General features: G+C 38.5%; 1 protein-coding gene across 1 annotated transcript in view; it reads right to left on the bottom strand.

Annotated features, from left to right (window-relative positions):
• L3MBTL3 (l(3)mbt-like 3 (Drosophila)) overlaps positions 1-19925 on the bottom strand; it is a 69390-nt gene that overhangs the window by 43486 nt on the left and 5979 nt on the right. Inside the window, exons 2-8 of the mRNA XM_009999121.1 lie at positions 13781-13892; positions 11424-11583; positions 10289-10427; positions 9084-9168; positions 6671-6762; positions 1997-2101; positions 303-438 (exon numbers count right to left, since the gene is read on the bottom strand). Coding sequence (XP_009997423.1) covers positions 303-438; positions 1997-2101; positions 6671-6762; positions 9084-9168; positions 10289-10427; positions 11424-11583; positions 13781-13892 — 829 coding nt within the window. The remainder of the gene's footprint in view (positions 1-302; positions 439-1996; positions 2102-6670; positions 6763-9083; positions 9169-10288; positions 10428-11423; positions 11584-13780; positions 13893-19925) is intronic.

The following is a 19925-nucleotide window of genomic DNA, read 5'->3' as shown; positions in this document are numbered from 1 at the left end:
TTTGCTGCCATTTTATTTGCAAAAAGCATTCATTTGAGGTCTAGGCTTGTTGCTTTATTTTCTTTCCTAATGCCTTCCCAATTATTTTTATGGTTCCTTTTGTCTTCCTGTTTTCTCTTAATTTTCATGGAATAAAAATGCTAGGATTTCAACCTCAAGATTTTAGCAAGACTTAGAGCTTAATTTTCCATGTTCAAATACTGTGACTAAATGAACAAAATGTTTCTGGCAAAATAAATAATCACAGCATTACACAGATCTCAGAGCTATGGAAAACTTACACATTTCATACTAAACAATACCTTTAGGTGGATGAAGCTTGTGACCTGTTTTCTCACACCATCCAACAGGATGAATATCTGAAGAATCAGCATTCACCCAGAAATCGTAGCAATCTGAGTATCCATCAAAATGGAGTCGTATTCTGTAGCCACAAACCTAAACACAAGAATGTACAACATACCACACTATGTTTTAAAACATCTGCCCTACACATAACAGCTTCTGTTCAGTATTATGTGTGCTTTCTGTCAGCCTCTTACTTCTGCTCAAGACTACACCAGATGAATAAATCCATTTCATAAAAAGGAAAGCATAAAAAAGAAAACCTATTTTCAGTCTGAGTGCCTCCTCTTCTGGTGAAAAGAATTATCTAAAAGCTGGATACTGCCATTTGTGTTCAAAAACTTGAAAACTGTTCAACACATCAGAATAAAACAGCAAGCCGACAGAGGGCCATGAATACACCTGACAGAATCATGGAAAAAGCACAGACAGTGATGCTCTCAAGCTATCCCAATTAATCAATATGCAAGAGAGCACTCAACAGTAACTAAGTTCAACAGGCTCTCCACAGAGATACTGAAAACTGTTAGTGAGAGAAGTCAGTGGAGGTATCTCCAGGATGTTGTTATTACATGAAGTAATGTTAACCTCTGAGAAGAAGAAAAGAACAGGATATACAATCCCTCTCTCTGCAAAAAAGTTCTCCACATCTTCCTGAGTGCCAAATGCCATAACTTTACTGCAGTCATCAGTGAAAATCTCTTGACATCAAGGTCATCCTATCTTATATTTAATTAATACTCTTACATAACTTCCAGTTAGCCATCTCTAGAATTCTGTAGAATTCAGGTCATCCTGCAGTAAAATATGACCCGTCTTTAGTGCTAAGAACAAGGCACACAGGAAATATTCAACCACTGACACACCACCCACAAGAAAATGAAGGAGGTATCCACAGAAATGGCATATGACTATGGGTCATGAAGAGATCCAGAAACGCAAAAACAAAAGCCTAGACTTTAAACATATAAACTGCAAAATTTTATCTGCTTAGAATAACAGTGATACAGCTCAGAGTACTTACCCTATTCCTGTTTCCCCATTTTAATTCACAAAAAAAAACCCCAAAAAGGATCCATAAGAACTAATGTAAGTTATCTTTGAAAGACATAAAAAATGTAACTGAGAAAAGGATCTTACTGATATTATTAAAAGCAAAGAAACTACTAATAAAAAATTGATTTTGTTAACTGCAATAGAAAGACAAACCGAGTTTTAAAGTTGCCAATGCAGTCAATTTCTGGAATCACTGAAAAAATTATAGCCCAACTCTAATACAAAAAAGCTTCAAGTATTTGTATCAGTGAATGGAGCAACTGTAAATAGTATGAAACCTCTATAAAATTACTATAAATCAGTTGTAACACATTTTTTTCTACTTGGTTTTTATTTAAAACTACCGGGAAACAGAAAAAGCACACATCATCCAATGACTGTAACATTTTCTCTAGCTGCACACATTAAATAGATGTAAACAGCGGCATGGTACTGGACACAGTAGTCACATGTTTGCCAGGCAGATTTAATTCAGTGTTAGTAGTTTAAAAGCTACCTTCCTACATACAGTTTCTGTCTTCCTGTTCAGCTACTACTGTTCTAGTTCTGCCTCTCCTGTACTCCTGCACCACGGCTGCTCACAGCTTCTGCTTACCTCAGCCACTGTCAGAACACAGTATATCGACTGGTGCTCGGGGTCCACACCCTCCAGCTTCATCCCTACTTTGAAACCGTTTTTATTGTATGGGAATGATTGATACTGCAATGAAAAGAACAGTTTTCAATACTTCTGAAAGTACACCACAAAAAGACAGAATACCTTTATAAGGAAAAGAGCAATGAAAATGTATTGTTCATGTTTCTGAAAGAACTAATAAATTACTGTGAAATACACTTTGCACTGTTAAAAGCTTAACAGGGAAAAGAGAAGTTGGTGATTGTTTGAAAACCATGCTGATACTAGAATGACTTAAAACTTGAGAGTACTTTAGAAAATAATACAGAATTAATAAAATGTTACTCAAAGAAAAGAAGACAGCATGATTTGCCCTCAACTTTTTTCACTAATTGTCAATAAAACATTTTAACAATGTAATTATTTTATTTTCAGCCTGTACAGTGACACTTGGACCTGGTGGCTGTCATTCCTGTAACAATCACAACAATGATACTGTATTTGTATTTGCTTTTTCATTTCCACATCTCAAGCCATCAAGGACAAGGTGCAAGGCAGAAGTACAAAACATTGTATATAGGAGTGGCCTCTTTGAAGCCATTTTCTCCCCTGTATGTTTGGTCCCAATTAGCTCATTTTCCAGGAGTATTTTTGCATCACAGGAACATGACTACCCTTATATCACAGTACCATAAACCTGGAAGAACATCTTTCAAAAAAAAAAGGTGAAAACAAGGCTAAGCAGAAAGGATGTCTTCTATCAGAAGACACCAGCATCCCATGTATCATGCTCCCTGTCTTCTGTTAAAGAAGGAAGGGAGCTAGCAGATACTAAGGTTAAACTGGAGGGAATATCAGAAAAAAATAAATTAATGAATCTGAAGAGGGCTTTCCACAGGTTACTGAATTCACAGCTAGACAGTTTTTATGTCCTAAATGGTTACATACAAAACACAGAAGCATCTTACACGCTCCCCCTTCCTTCTATTCCTGTCTAAAAGCCCATGCTCCCTAGCCCTCTGCAGTACCACTGCAGTCAATGGAAAGAGAAGGGTAGCAAGGGAGGTACTCAGAGAGGTCTCACCTCCTTGGAAGGAACGGGAATCCTCTCTTTGGTGGCTTTGGCTGCAACTGATATAACTTAATAATAAACTCAGGAGAAAAAAAATAAAAGTGCATGGCACAAGAGCAGAGATATGCAGTAAAATGGAGAGGAAACGGAGAGCCAGACCAGTTTAAATCAGCTGAAAGTGCTGATTTAGTGGCCAGCTAACAGCCATCTATCCACAGCTCTAAGTCCCTAGCTAAAAACAGCTTAGATCATTTCGTGGACCTCAGTTAAGGGATCAGAGCACCTGACTGCAGTACACGCATTTGAAAAGTTATTTTGCCCTAACATCACATTTCAAATTTTTATTATCAATGAAAGGTTAATGAAGTTACACTGTGAATAATTCTGGATACTTCCCAAAGAGGAATGTAAAAGCAGTTTGTTTTTTTATCACTAAACTGATTTTTTTTAAGTTTATCTTGGTGCATGGACTTGCACCAAATTATGTCAGTTGTATAATAAATAGCTTACAGATAAAAAAACCTCAATGGAAAACTGAAATGTCAGAAAAACTGACAACCAAGGAACAGTGGCCAAAACTGTAAATGAGATTTTGCAAAAGCAAGCACAAATAAAATTACAAAGAAATGAAACGATTAACAAGTCTCAGATCCATTTATTCTTTCATTATTGTAACAAACACTACTGTACAAACAGTACAAAATTCTACAAACAGAATACTTAAAATTACGCAGTTATCACACAAGTATTCACAAATTATTCTCTGTTCTTTCCATTGTCAAATCTAAAACTCCTAAGGCAACACAACTTTTGGTTTCTATTACAGCAAAGTAACAAGCAACTTTTAGAAGATCAGTAACTTTAATACTATTCAAGAGATTTCAATTTGGTGCATTATTCAGTACATTATCCTAAAGGGAAAGCTAGGACAAAATTAGTCATTACATGTTATCTTTACAACAAACATTTAAAGATACTTTGTTACAGAGAGATACAAGAACAAAAGTAAGAGTAAAGGTAAAAGAGGTCAGCATATGAGCATGTCAGACTGAGGACCAGAGATGTTTATGTACGTTGTAAGAACATACATAAAACCCAAAAGATCACATCAGCTGATCTGGAGATTGAAAAAAACAAAATTCAAGGGTCAAGAATTCTGTTCTCCTCATGCAGTAACAGCTTGTCAGTCACAGCCTAGAAATGACTCTATGATTTAAGTACCAGGAATTGCCAAGTACTTTCCATTATCCCGACCACTGCTAACTAAGGGAACAAGTAACACCATGAAAAGCGCTGCCTTTGAACTGGAAAAAGGCTGAGACAGTTGGGGCTGTTCAGCCTGGAGAAGAGAAGGCTCCAGGGAGACCTTACAGCAGCCTTCCAGTACCTGGAGGGGCTACAGGAAAGCTGGGGAGGGACTTTACACCAGAGAGGGCAGTGATAAGACAAGGGGTAATGGTTTTAAACTGAAAGAGGTGAGATTTAGGTTAGACATCGGGAGGAAATTCTTCACCACAAGGGTAGCAAGGTTGCCCAGGGAGACTTTGGAAGTCCCCTCACTCGAGGTCTTGAAGGCCAGGTTGAATGAGGCTTTGTGCAACCTGGTCTAGTGTGAGGTGTCCCTGCTCATAGCAAGGAGGTTAGAACATGATGATCTTTAAGGTCCCTTCCAATCTTAACCACTCTATGATTCTCTGATTCTAAATAGGAGAGGGGAAAAAAAAAAAAAGTTATTCTCAAAAGGCAAGCAGAAACCAATTACTCAAAATTGGTGGCGATGTTTGGGGCTTTTTTAAATCCTACTGTTCCCTGATGCTTGCTTGTCATCTGTAAAATGGAAATACATTACCTGACTATTACTTCTAGTGTTATTGAAAATTTATTCTCCACTACAGGCTTTATATACTGTACACTAAATAAATACTGCACACTAAACAAAATCTCAGAGATACCCACGGACTAAAGACTTTAAAAGAAAATATTAAATAAGATACACTGAATGAGAAAGGTACACTGTGGAGAAAAATAAAGGAAATAAACATCATTGTGTAACTCCAAACTTCACCACTACATGCAGTACCCAGGAAGGCTGGTATATATGCCTGTGCACAACAATAGCATTTCACAGAATCATAGAATGGGTTGGGTTGGAAGGGACGTTTAAGATCACCTAGATCTAACCCCCCTGCATGGACAGGGACACCTCCCACTAGATCACGTTACTCAGAGCCCCACTCAACCTGCCCTTAAACACTTCCAGGGAGGGGACATCCACAACCTCCCTGGGCAATCTGTTCCAGTGTCTCACCACCCTCATACTAAAGAATTTCTTCCTAATGTCTAACCTAAATCTTCCCTCTTCCAGTTTCAATCCATTTCCCCTTGTCCTCTCACTACAAGCCCTTGTAAAAAGTCCCTCCCCAGATTTTCTGTAGCCTCTTCAGGTACTGGAAAGCCACCATGAGGTCGCCCCAGAGCCTTCTCTTCACAGCCTGAACAACCCAGACTCTCCCAGCCTGTCTTCATAGGAGACTGGAGATGGGCAGAGCAATGCTTTGTAAATCTACCTTCCAGATAGATACTTGCTTATTTGGATTTTTCTCTTGTTCATTTTTCAACCAGTACATAGAACAGGGGGGCATAACTAAGGACAGTCAGGTCACTGCTGCTTTTGCACAAACAAATCTATGGATTCTGGACATTGCAATCCTAGATCTTTACTTTTGTACCTCAGTAATGTCTAAAAGCAACAACTAAAGGTCAGCATCGCATGCATGCATAAGCTGAAAAGCTAAACCCTGCACAAAAGACTCAGCAGTTGAAATACACAGCAAATAGAAAAAAATGGGTGTGATGAACAGACTACAAGAAAGACGAGAATTATCAAAAAATAATACCAGATATACATGGCAGAAATACAACAGCTGAGATATGTTCACATTTTGCCAGGTTTTGCAAAAGAGAACAGCACAGAAGCTTTGTGCATTTACCTATACAGAGCTCTCTTCCAAGCAAGAGAGACAGCACTAGAGAAAGAACTGAATTGACAAATGACAAAGACTACCATAGCAGGCAAAGGACAAGTGAGATAATTATGATGTGGCATCTGATCAGATGACAGGTGAAATGGAAACAAGCCAAACTAGTTTCTAATGTAGTAACAGGAGCTGCAAAAAGACAGGTAATATAACCAAAGCAACAAGCAAAACATAACCTTTGTGCCACCTTTCTAAACATACTTAAAGAGAATGGTATGGCATGAAAAAAATGAGAGTATGTATCAGATTTTTAGCTCCACAGAGCAGAAGCAAAGGCTGGTAGATTTCAGAAAAGCATCTGCTTTCTGTAGTGTCAGTTGATACCATTCACCTACAACTACAGAATTATCTGAAAAAGCAGATAAAGATAAGTAATTTCACATATTCAGACTATCTTGATGACTGCTGATGGACAACATTACATTAACCATGTAGGTTTCCCCCCAGAGAAGCACAGGATATTCACATTTTTTTAAAAAAATTATTTCCTAGAAATTTCATTATCTTAGATGGTTGACCAATTTCAACTTCAGAAGGCCATACCTCTTTAAAAAGCTTAGTAGGTACTGCAACAGCTTTTTCTTCCTCTAGATAGGATGCCCAACACCATGCTTGCCTTCCTTTAGAGGGTACAGCTGTAAAGAAGCACACAATAGCAAAAGAATTCTGTAACTATTATATTCTTAAGAAAAAAAACAACGCAAACACTTTGAAGTTTACAATACACATATCTCAAATCCATATATTATTAAATGTATTGACGGCACTTCTCAAGTCTTAGTTCAGAGAAAGTAGTAGCTCTGTGGCTTTAATGGCACCAGGAACATGAAGGTTACTGGTTTGTATATAAAGGTTTCCAGCAGTTTCAATCTTGGTAAGTAACAAGAAAAAGCTTTCAGGAGACAAGAACAACTTACGAAGTCTTACCTCTTGTCCCTTTTCCCTTATGGTTTATAAGAAGTATTAAGATACATAATTTCCAAATATCCAAAAAGATCAGTTTAAATCACAAAGTAGATCAACATTTTACTTTTTTTCCCCAACGATTTATTTTCCAGGAAAGTATCTTCAATTGCATAGTACTCATGACATGTTTTGGGTTTTTTTAACCACAGCTGAAATACTTCACCCTTTGACAGTGTTCAGAATGCTTCTGTCCTACTCCATCACTTCTGTAGTACGGTGGTTTTGGGTGAAGAGGCAGTGATTCAACAGTAAATTCTCCAAGCTGTCAGAACTGTCACCATTGTTTTGGTCCTCCTTCACGTCATTAACATCTGACAGAAACCTCCACTTTCAGGTTTGTTCATATAGTATGAACACTTGCATGCACCTGCATAGTAACTTTAACATTGGCTACAGTCACATCTGTAAGTCAGTTTCTAGGTCTTGAAAATAAGGCCCTGAGAGCACTAGCAAAAGCCAGGAGCTTCAAAAACAGATGGCTTCTGAGACTGGCCATGTATGTGTCTACTTTCCACACACTTCCACTTTGCTCTGCTGATCTTCACCTAAAATGTCTCCTCTGTACATGTAGCTTAGCATTTCAGACCATAAGCTCATGCTACCAGAAGGACTTTTCCCAGTCCACAGTATGATTCCGGCCTGATCCTGACTGTGGGCTACTCACAGGAGAAGTAAGCCCCTTAAGTAACAGCCTGGCTAAGCCTTTTTATGATTAAAATGTGAACCAAACAATAGCAATGAACTCCTGAAGAAAGCTGACAATGTAACAAAAAATTAACAGATTTCAGAATCACAGTGATCACTCAATGCTATTAAAGCACATTCATGTTAGCTGTGATTTACTCGGGTTTTATATATTCCATTTAAGGGATGTGCTGCTCAGCACAATAATACACATTTATGTGCTTGGTTCTGAATAGGAGTTTAGTCTTTTATATAAAATCTCTTGTGCTGAACGGACATTTTCCCAAATTAAAAAAAACCAAACAACAGAAGAAATCTATGCAGATCCTTCTGTCAGTGGACAGCAGTAATTTCCATAGAGCATCAGCGTTTTGCTTGTATCTCACATACTTCTTTCATCTCAGCTCTGGAAACAACTGTAGAAGTAATATTTTTATTTCAGGAGTAATTCTATCTTGGGAAGGGAATCTTCCATAATTTCTATGTGTTGCATCTTCAGTTAGCATTTTATCTGCCTAGCATGTAGCAGAGCTACTTGAAGCTCTGTGCTGGTTAAATGGCCCAGAAACTTCTGGTAACAGCTCTCCAGTCTACCCTAAGAAGCACTCTGGAGGTCAAGATGTAGGTTTGTGCTTGGTGTAGCACTGAGATATAATAGCAGCTGATTCTCCAGTTCTTCCTAAAATTACCTATCATACAAATAGCTTGAAAAAACAGTACTCATTTAAAATATGTTTTATTACATTTACACTGCATCTTGATGCAGTGTACATCCCTTTGGACTGATTATAGCAATTATTCCTAAACTATGCCATAAATATGTCTATTTCCAACACATACTGTACATCTAAAATTGATGCCCAAGGAAACAAAAGTCAACTTTCACTTGTGCTTACTACATGTCTTTCAACATCTGAAAACTCAATGGGCCTGATTCCGTTTAACATCAGCACTCTTCAGAAGGATGAAAAAACCATCCTAAAATATGCACCAATTACATTTATTCTCACACTCACTATATCCTCCTCCACACCACCTGAAGTATATAAACTAGCTCTCTGTAAAAGGTAATCAATCTCCAAGTGATGGGGTTTTTTTCCCCAGTTTTCACTTGGCTCTCACAGGTCTTCAATCCTTAAAACCTCATTGCTACAAGTAATACTGGCACTCTCTTTTTACACAATTCACAACAATGTACTAAATAGGGAATACCAATTCAGTGGAACAATGCTAGCAATTCACAGTAAGAGATGGATACTACCTAAAGAACTGACAGTTGAATTTTTTGTTTCACAGTTTAACTTACTTTGTTTCAAAACTGTTATTTCCCCTTTTCTTTTTCTCCTGGCTCTCTGTGAGACTCTCAAGATCCTTCCTTCAGGTTTGTCCTCCTAAATGAAAAAAAAAAGAGTACAGTAACCTCATTACTTGCAGGTATAGTACAGCAAAACCAGAGATATCCAAGATTTGACTGTGACTTCATTTAAATGGCTACTGACATAGCTCTCCACTACCTCAAAACAATCTGCAAATGTCTAATAAACACAAAGTAAGACATCAGAGACAAATCATGGCAAACACGGTGGAAATGACAAACAGAAGGAATCTCAACAGCAGGCATACAGCCAGCAAGCCTTGTCTAAACCAGGGATAGATCATGAAGCCTTCAGCAGGCCTGGCTGAGCTGGAGATAATTAGCAGTGTCTTTGATAGGCTTGTTGCTTTCAAAATAATTCAAAGGAAAACCTCTCACAGCTTTTGTCTGCTTTTTTCAAATGTCCAATTGCTTTACTAAATATAAAATGGCACTGATCCTTTGTATTTGTTTCATTGTCAGTGCATTATGTTTTGTTAGCCCCTACATAAATGAAGAGTAAGCAGTCATTTGAGAAAGCAGATGCACAGAAGCAAAGGTGTCTCTGACTTTTGTCTAAGATGCTGCGATATGGAAGATACTGCAATAGGTTTGTTCAAAAATGTAGAATAAATCCAAAAGGAAAAAAATAGAAGGTGCCACAAAGCACTGTGTTGAAATACATAACAAAACAAAATCTTTAGCTATGATTTTCTTAGGCAAATTACCTCAAGAAAATAAAAAGTATTCTCTTCTTAACTGTAATGTTGCTTTCTTTACAAATAAATTATTTGCCTATAATAATTTACTCATGTCCAGAGTGACAACAGATATTGGGAAATACATACTCCTATTTTTCTAGGCTGAAGACATATCAAGTCTAGGTTAGTATCACTTTTCCTTTTAATTATTTTTATTCTGATCTTAAAAAAGGAGGGAAAAGAGATAAAAAGCAGCCCCCTCCAGTTCACTTTCAATAATTAGAATTCACTGATGAGGCCTAATTAAATTGGTAAGTGAAGCAACTACTTAATGTGATTTTGATACAGTAATGCAGACACTCCTCTTTGTAGGGTGATGAATTTATTTACATTACAATGAAAGGCAAAACTCTCACTGAAATACTTGCTGGAATGGGATTTATGATGCATACTAACAGTTTCATCAGGATTCTCCTTCTTCTCCCCATTATCCCTGGACTCTTCTTTGAGAGGTAACTTTGCTTTTCTTTTCCGAACGCCTTTGGAATCATCTTCCCCATTGCATTCCACACTGGGCTTTTCCTCTTTTGGTTCTCTATTACAAAAGTAACACAATGACACAAAGCCAGCACTGTTTCACTGCTCATATTCGTAACACAAGTAAAGAGCAAGTAAATCTGGAAGTCAGGTGTTCGTGAGACCCAGGGTATTATACCAAATATATTCTTAGAAATACTACTGAAAATTACATCTGTCAAAATAATTCATCACAAAGACACACAGCAGCAACTGCAAAAGGAAAGCAGTCAGCTTACAGTGAACAAGTTCTGCATGCTTTAAAAAGTGTGTCTTTTCCCATGTGTCATCAAGTCTCACGGAGAAGCAAACTGAAACATTTAGGACTGCAGGGCATTTCACAGAAAGGAAAGTAAAGGTAATTGTTAAGCCTGACAAACACAATTGGAGAAAGCTGGCATGTGACTGTACAAATTACTATACAAGCCATCAGAACAGAAAACTTTAAACTAATTAACTAAGAACAAAAGGAAATGCACAAAATCATAGATGTTAAAACCTGCCATAATGCAGTAATACGGAATGGACATGGGAACAAAAACCTTTTCTGATAAGATGCACTAGCTAAACAAAAAGGAACTGAGAAACTACAGTATGTCCATGTTTTCACTCACTGTCATCTATAACACAGCTCTTGCACTTAATTATAATTAACTTACCACACCAACCATGTCATTACTGATTATCTCAATTCCAGTGATTATGAAACAGGGTGGGAGTCTGACACTGATTCATGTATCCCATAGACTTTTTTACCATTAGCATCTGACAGCACAGCATAGCACTTTCTGAGCAAAAAAGACTGCCTTCAACAGCAGTGTTAGACAAAACCAAACATTCTTAATGCATTTACATGAGAAACAGTGAAAAAACATTATAATCCAACAGAGACTCACCAAATCATGGCTGTTTAATATCTCCCTTTGCCCCACCATTAACATTTTATCCTAAACTTGTATCTCATGCTGCATTTATGCCAAATTCTTTGTTTCTAATGCTTTATAATAGCACCTACTTGTTTTTTACTTGCTGGGCACATTTCTGGCTGCAAAATTTCCCTTCAGGAACAAATTCTTCTATGGTACCATAGCGGTAACAGTTTTCACAGAAAACAAGTCCATCCATTTTTGCAGTTTCCTTCAACCTTGTAGGGATCCCTGTCTTTTCTGAAAAGGCTGCGCAATGAAAAAATAACTTCACTTAGGTAGAGGCAATATATCTTTAACCATCCTCAACAGGCCAAACAGAAAAAGAAAGTCACCCCAGTCTTGTTAGAATGAAGAACTGCGAGTTATTTTCTGTGTGGGGTCCATATCCTGGACAAGAAAGTTGGGTTTTCATATTACAGAAGAATTCTCCAATTTCATGCTTCTGTCATCAGTGACACTTCAACATTGCTTGATGTGCCTACTCACAGAAGGAGTGAATTTTGTGACAGGCACCATGCTGACTGCCCAAAGAATCATTGCTGCATGGAGTCTATCACCCCATCTCCTGCTGACGTGACTCATTTCTGATCTATATATAGGGTCATTTGGGAAGAAGTTTCTATGGGGAATTATCTTTCAATAGGTGAACTTATTTTTGGAAGTTAACAACTGACTACATCCTACAGTCTCTCACAGCAGTAGCTATTGCTCAACTTGCCTGAGGTCTGTCTACCAGAAGTAAAAAATCACTAATTTGTAACCAAGGAATTTTCAAATACTAAGTTACTCACTTAGAAACTCACTCATCCTAAGCTATTATTTCCCCAGAAGAGGCATGTAGCTTAGGAGAGCATGCCCTTTATTTCACTCACAGGCAAGTATGAAGCACTGACAAGTTATCCAATTTCTAGGGCAGGTCATTGACTTTGCTCCACCTCAAAAGGCAAATTTCAAGTCATAAACTGTTTCTTTTGCTTGAGTACTGAGCACCGACTGCCTTTGAGAGCAAAGTCAAATGACCTCTTGCTGCAGAGTAGCTCCACTAGAAGAATACAGAATTTAAGTGTTATATTTACACTCCAGCATCATTACTGGTTCAAAAAAAATATTTCCTCTCACAATGGAAAATTTTTGCAACATTTTTATCTTTGGGGAACATTAAATTAACCAAGGACAGTGTCAGGTAGCAGTAGGATGCTTACTTGGTATGTTTATGTGTCCATAAACACACTTTAATTCGGTAGCAGAATTACTTATTTTAGGTTTACCACACTGTGGTGGGTAAATCCATAAGCTTTACTGTAGGTAACTGACTTCTCAGTCTAAGAAGAGAACCTGTTGACCTACTACGGTATCATACTGTTCCCACTCTCATCACAGATATTCATCTAAGTAACTGGCATTGCCTTGAAGACGTATCTCCAGATCACAGTAGCTGTGGTCTGAAGTTTCATACCTCACAGCTGAGGCCCAAACTGCTTTGCCACTGGTGTAAGTGTTTCACCCATTCACAGAAGTCATATGACAATTAAGAATTAACGGCAGGGGAGGAGCAAAGGAACTTTCATTGACTTTGCTTATTGTGCTTATACTGATGATTTTTAAACCAAAATTCTGAAGTTTGCTTCTCAAAGTACTTACAGAATGCATATTTTAAAAGAAAATTGATAAAATATAGTAACAACAAGGAAAAAAACCTAGGCAGCTTTTAAGTAATCACAAAACTAGCTGTGAAACACACTTTCACTCTACACCACCATTGCTGGAGTCAATGTATCAACATTTTCAGGATTTCTGAACACGTAAAGCAACTTGCCTTGCACAAAAAAGGTGTCTCCTTACATCAGTATTTTAAATCCAGGAAAGACCTTATTTGTTAGACAGATCCGACAGCTATTAGAATTTTATTGTGCAAGATAAATGGTTACTACACACTAATTTTAGTACTGCAAGAAAGCATAGTCAGTAAGAGCAAGGCAGTGTAGATACACACTGATTTTGGTGGTGGCAGCTCAGCAGCAGCCAGGATCATGTGAAGGCAGTTTACAGTGCATGTACTTTGGCCATCAATGAACTGAAGGCAGTTAGTAAAGTCTGTGGGCAGTCAGTTCAACAAAATCCTCAGTTTAAAGTAAGGAAGTTACTACGTTGCAAATTAAATAGAGGGAGAATACCGATTCTAAAGTTAGAAAAAAGTATTAGAAAAAATTGTGGGTATAATTGAATTTCAGATAGTTTACAGCAGAATTATTTCCTTCTGACTTAAAATGCATTTATTTTCATACCTGCTTACACCTCAGGAAACAGGTAACACCATCAGAGATACCTTGTGCATTAAAGCAATTTACTTTTTTACTGAGGGGAGGGAAAATCTTTAAGAAAAACTGACATACTAAACAAAATACAGTCTACCACAGAAAATGTTTACCGCCTCTTAACTGACCTTCTTGAGCAGTTGGAACCATCCAGGTTGTGGTAGCAGTTGCTTTTTTAACACTTTCCATCTCACTTTCATCTGTAATCACTTCCAGAGCCCCAAATTCATTCACTCTAAACTGCAAGACAAAACAAATGGCATAAAGCATAGTAAACATTTACTAATACTCGCTTACAGTGTCTTCCTCCACTCACCAAAATAGTTTTTACAGTGTCCTCACATTTCTATGTGTTTCTGCTTATCTGCTATGAATTGGACACACTTGCCTTTCTTGTTCATGTCAAGCAAAATGCAAACTCATTTTGTTATCTAAAATATTAATTTGCAATAGATATTGCTACAGATGCAGATCACAAGCAGATCAGTATCTAACTTACAAACACAAATCAGTATTTTTATCGAGGAAAAAGGAACTAAATGTCAAATAAAAATGCTTCACAGAGCACAGAAATTTCAGCATCCTCTGAAAACACAGTCCTTCTCCACTGTAAAGTGCACATAAACAAACATCTCAAGACAGTTTATGAGCTGTTTAATTACATGCTGAACGTGATATTGCTGTCAGCCAGAAGCAAGGCTCAATACCCCACATGCTGTGCTTACACAAGAGCACTGGGAATTATATCCATCCTGCTGCCAACAGACAAGTGTCTTCCAAATGCTGTAATGATTACAGTGCTACCAGACGAAAATAAACTTCAGTTTCCCTGTGACTACTTGGTTTGCAGGCCCAGCTGGTTACATGGGCTAAACTCAAAGCAGCACTTTGTCCGTGCTAAGTCTGCTCTGAACAGGAAAGGGGCTGTTTCTCTGGGCTTTGCCACAGAGGGCAGGGTGTCCAGCAGTGAGGTGCCCTCACCAACAGAGATCAAGAGGAAAAATTACACCTGGGAGTCTTTCAAAGCTACCCAGCACCTACCTGTTAGATTATTTCTTCAGGGCGGCAGCATGAACCCTATTTCTGTTTCTCTGGTCAGACAACTTCACCTTGGGAAAATGAGAAGGGGAACAATTGCCTGGCACTACAGTGATCACCTCTGTGCCTCTAGGGGCTGCAGAATGAATCCCTCCCACTCACTTTAGACCCTGCTATGGTATAGTACTGAAAATAAGCCATTCTGGCTGAAAAAAAAGGAATCACGACATACACAGCCCAACAGTGTGCTTTCACTAACAGTACTTCCAGCCTCAGTATTTGCAAAGAGCCACCAGGTCTTCAAGAACGCGAGCAGCTCAGAAATAACAAGCTGAATGGAGGGAGAGGAAGACCTCACACAGTCATACGAGCCAAGATTTTTACTTGCAATCAGCTATGCTCAAAACAGATACACAAGTGTGGACAAACTGTTGATAAATCCATCTGGACTGAAAGACCAGGAGTTCAGCTTTGAAAGCCAACCAAATGCAGTTACACCGCATGCTCATACTCCAGTTTGTGTACAGACATTCACACAGTTCCACCCAAGGAAAAGCAGTGCAGTTAACATTCAGAAGACGATCCTTGGGTCTTTCGGCTGACTTACGCACCCAGCCTGGATCCTATTTTGTTTAGGCTTACTACTGCTATTGGTGCTTTGCTACCTTTGCAGTAGGTGGCTCGATCCCCAAGGGAAAGCCTTCCTTGCTTCCAAGAGCTCTAACTGCAGCAGCTGGCTCAGCAAGCAGGCTGTGAGCACAGACCAGAACACAGCGCTGCAGCCCACAAACCAGCAGGCCACAGGGAGGTTACTAACCGCCTTCTGGGAATGTCCTCCTGCACCTTCATACAGCATCAGCTGGAAAATACACACAAAGGTATTTCTGAACAGTCCAATTAATAGCTGTGACATTTCTGCATGATCTGGCTTGTGTTCAGCCCTGACAGTACTCATGCATTCCTCCTCCACCAGGTCTTCCTGTGGTACACAAAGAGATCACCCTAGCGGGTGCACTGACCTGCCAGCCCTTCTGGCTTCAGAGGCCTGACTGGCAGCCATCAAATGATGAAGACTGACAATGGCAGGGAAGTCTGTCCCTCGCTACCTTTTCACTGGAGGTTCTTCCTGGTAGCAAGTGCCTAACAGTTAAGGAAGCCACTCTTCAGTGGTCAGACCACCACGCTGGGATGCGCTCAGTGATGGAGAGGAACCACTTGCTACTGCCTCAGCAGGCAGGAGGGCATGACAGCGCTCCTGGGCCCGCTGCCTGACCTCTCTACCTCCTCTTTTGCCCACACCTTTGCCTCTATCAGTGACCAAGGCCTCCAGCTCCTGTTCAGACACAAACTTGAAGCAGGTATGTCTGCTTTCACTCATTGCTTCCTCAGCTACAGTTTCAATATTACTGCGGACAATGATTTCTCCCCAGCTGACCAGAAAAATGCCTCAGGCCTGGGAAGTCATCCTCTGGTTTTAGCTGAGGAGGAAAAGCAATGAAATACCTGTGACTGAGGTTAATTGCTTAAAAATGCAATCAAAAGATGTACAGAGCAGCACGCCACACAAAGTCATCACAGTGTAAGAGCTGTTAGAACAATGTGCCAACTAGTACCTACTGCTGGAAGCATGACTAAAAGGACCTAGATTAACAGTGGTTTATATGTCCATGAAAAAAATCCAACACTTTTCGTAAGCTTCTTCTACTAGAAAGTAGGCGAGAAAAAAACCTAAAGGCTCTGTCATAATGTTCCTTTATTTCTGGTGATCCAAGTCAAAATATAGTAGGAGCAGTCCTTTCATATACTTCCCTAGGTGTCTTGACAGTCTGGAAGTTTCCAGCAGGTGATAGTGAAGAAGGAAACAGTGCCACTGAGCTAACTTCTGAGGACAGATCCATAGCTTTCTGACAAGCAAAGATTTGGTTTTGAGTCAGAAAGCTCCTTAAGTAAATATATAATTTGGCACTGGATGAAAGGATTTTCCTTAAACCTATCTTCAGTAATGCAAAAAGCAAAATGCCCATTGATGGAAAAACAGTCAGGTCATTATTGAGTACTTTTTAAAATTGTCTCACAAAGAAGCCTGATTTTTTTTTTTTTTTACTTCAGTGTTTAAAAGACAATAAATTAAAAGCTTGTTGGATATGAATTTAATCCACTCGACTTCTGTCAAATGCGTGTTTGCAAATATTAAGTAACCTCTTAAAAAGATAAGTCTATCCCACACAACAGTCTTAAAAGGTCAGAAGGCAAAGAAAAAACAAAGAAGCCCAAACAGCTTTCATGAGCAAATCCACAGTAAGATAAACAGAAATAAATATAGTATTTGTGTAGAGAATTTAAATTTCAAAGTTTCATGTACAGGTGAGAAACAAATAAAAATACACATTTCCAAGTTACTGCACCTCTTTAAACACAAATATTTCATAAACTAAGTTGGCAGGATGAGTCCAACTGTTAGTGGGTAAGCATACAACACAGAACTTACTTAGCTGCCATGTTTAGCAATTTCAGCAAGGATCAAAAGGGAATTAAACAGTAGCTTCAATTTAAACATCATTAGAGATTCCTTCCACTCAGAGCTGAAACACATTTTCACATTACTGGGAAACGATGTCCTGCAATACCAGGACTTCAGCTTATATGACTGCTAATTTAGTCCCCAGGAATATTTTAATATTCATTCAAGAGATAAAGAACACATTGAGGAAAACCAAGACTTAAATAGATAATAAACATTCTAAATACTTTCTGAACCATTTCTATCTATCCACATGCTTAGTTCTTCTACAGGGACCAAAATTACTATGAATAAATATTTTTTTTAATTAAATTTGGATTAAAATTTACACAGGACTGGAACAAGTATCCTAAGTCACTGAGATGAAGCTTTTGTTTATTGCAGGCAATAGTATCACTCTAAGTATTTCATGTTTCAACTGCAATGGAGAAACTACCAGATTTTCTGTTACTAGTGCCTCTGCTTAAAGTCCATTCCTAAATTTCTTCCTCAAAAAACCTTCTAGCTTTTCATCTACACTTATTCATAGCTACTTTACACTCATCTGTTCTTAACCCAGCATTACTCTGCAGATTATATAGCTCTTGTACCCTAGCACTTCCTCTCTGGGGTATACATTTGAAGCAATAAACTCTGTAGCTCTACGCTTCATTCCATTAGGCTAAGCACAAGCCCCTCTGCTCTTCTTGTAAAAATGGTTCTCCACGTTCCTGACCAACCTGTCATTCTTTGCCCACCCCGTGCTGGACTCAACCATGGAAATTCACTTCCTCTTAGTGGATGCAACTAAGCATAACACTGCAGGTGGACTTACACTGTCCCTTCTCCAGGGGCTTCAGGATCTTACTGTTTCTAATGGAAATTGTTCACTTCATCATGCCAGCTGGAACGTATGTAAAACTCTGTAGCTTTACATACAGGGAATTGTTAAAAGAGCTTTCAGTCCTTTTTCTCTACATTTCATAAAAATACTCTGTGTATTTGTCACTATATGGGATAAATTTGCAAACAATATGAAATGTCTATCATAATAATTCCTAGGAACTCAAACCCATTGGAAAGAAATATATACAATCTAGTTTCATATTATGTCCTCGCTGTTGCACGTGTCTAATTCAGAGCAACAAAGATCAGACTATCTCCATTTGCTGTTATTTGTGCCCTTTGGGAGTGTACAACTTCCTACCAGTACCCACATAGATAAAATTAGAATAAAGGCTCCTACTGTCTTCTACAAAGTAAAAATACTATTTGGGAGAACAGGTAGAAATAGAAGGAAGAATATTTGAAGTACACAGGACAAAAAAGAAGAAAAAATCCCACACATCTTAAAGCACAGCTTTAAATATATTAGAAAAAACAGCCAACACTACCATCTACTGGGCAAGACAGGGACAAAGTTCATTGCAATTAAGACAGATGTTGCTGCATTTTGAAGGAACTTCAGGAATAAAACTGAGCTCGAACCCACAATAATGTGATTTTGGACTCAGAAGAAACCTGAAATATTTATATTATACAAAACAAAATTAAACTGAGTAAACATTCTGCGTGCCTATGGAGTAACTAAGAAGTAACTAAACTTAAAGTAGCAGAGTTATACAGCAACCTGTCAAGAGAACCAACAACCAGTGATACAAGCCAAAGAATTACACTCAGATGTCTGGTTAGCAAATAGCTACCATCCTTCTTGATTTTAATAACTTTTTAATCAGAGTGATTTTAGTGGGCTCTGGCATCTTACAGCTCCTCCTCACTTTAAAGCAAAGAAACTGCCTTTAGACATTTGTACTGTCCAGCCACATTGTGGTACATGCTGAACTATTTCTTTCGTATTAAGTTGAAAAAGTTTGTAAATGCCAGAACTTGTCCATTCAATCATACTCTTCTTCTTAATGTGTGTAATACAGTCTTTACATGCACAATCACATACTTTCTCCACAGAACCCCCGCCCCAGGCAGAGGCTGAATTGCATTCAGAAAATGAGGCAGCTGTTGGGTATTTTCATGATTTTTCTTCAAGCATTAAAGCCAGTCTTATTTATTCTACAAGGTTTGAAAGCAGAATTAATGTTTATTTTCTTTTTTAAAAAAACCACTGAAATAACAAAAAACATGTAACTGAAAAAGCTTGAGGCACTCTAGCAATTACTGTTACAATGCAGTGCAGAGTAATTCCTGAAACAAAACCTCTGTTTTCAGCCACTTACAGAAGAAAATAAAAATGTCTCTTCCTGGCTCTTCATCCTTGGAGTACTCGGCTCCCAGCTTATTTCAAAGCACTCAGTAAGCATATGACTCCTGATGTTCACCTAGTCACAACATTTTTACTCTTTGAGGGACGCAGAAGGTTAGGAGAATGTGCTCCTGCACCTGGCTATTTCTTTAATGATGAGAAGGGGTCCTGTTTGCATGCTCCTGCTCTGGCAAGTACAACAAAAGACAAACAACTTAAGCAGGATCCTGGGCAATACAGGAATCCCTAAATCATAAACATCAGAGCTTAAATTCCATACTATGACCAAGGGGCGGGGCCAGACCCTCTCTCACTGGAATGATGCTGTCAGTAAGAAAGTCAAGCACTCCGAGCAGTCGTTTATTTTAAGATGCTTCAGTAAGACTGCTATAGGCTAATTCTCAAGTAAGGAAGAGGAGAGAACAATTTCAATCAAAAGAAAAAGTTTTTGCTTATCTGGGCAGGCACAAGCAGGAAT

The sequence above is a fragment of the Chaetura pelagica genome, unplaced genomic scaffold (genome assembly GCF_000747805.2).
Source record: "Chaetura pelagica isolate M959 unplaced genomic scaffold, ChaPel_1.0 scaffold90, whole genome shotgun sequence".
Lineage (NCBI taxonomy): Eukaryota > Metazoa > Chordata > Aves > Apodiformes > Apodidae > Chaetura > Chaetura pelagica.
Note: the sequence above shows the minus strand (reverse complement) of the source record. Positions and strands in the feature narration are given on the sequence as shown.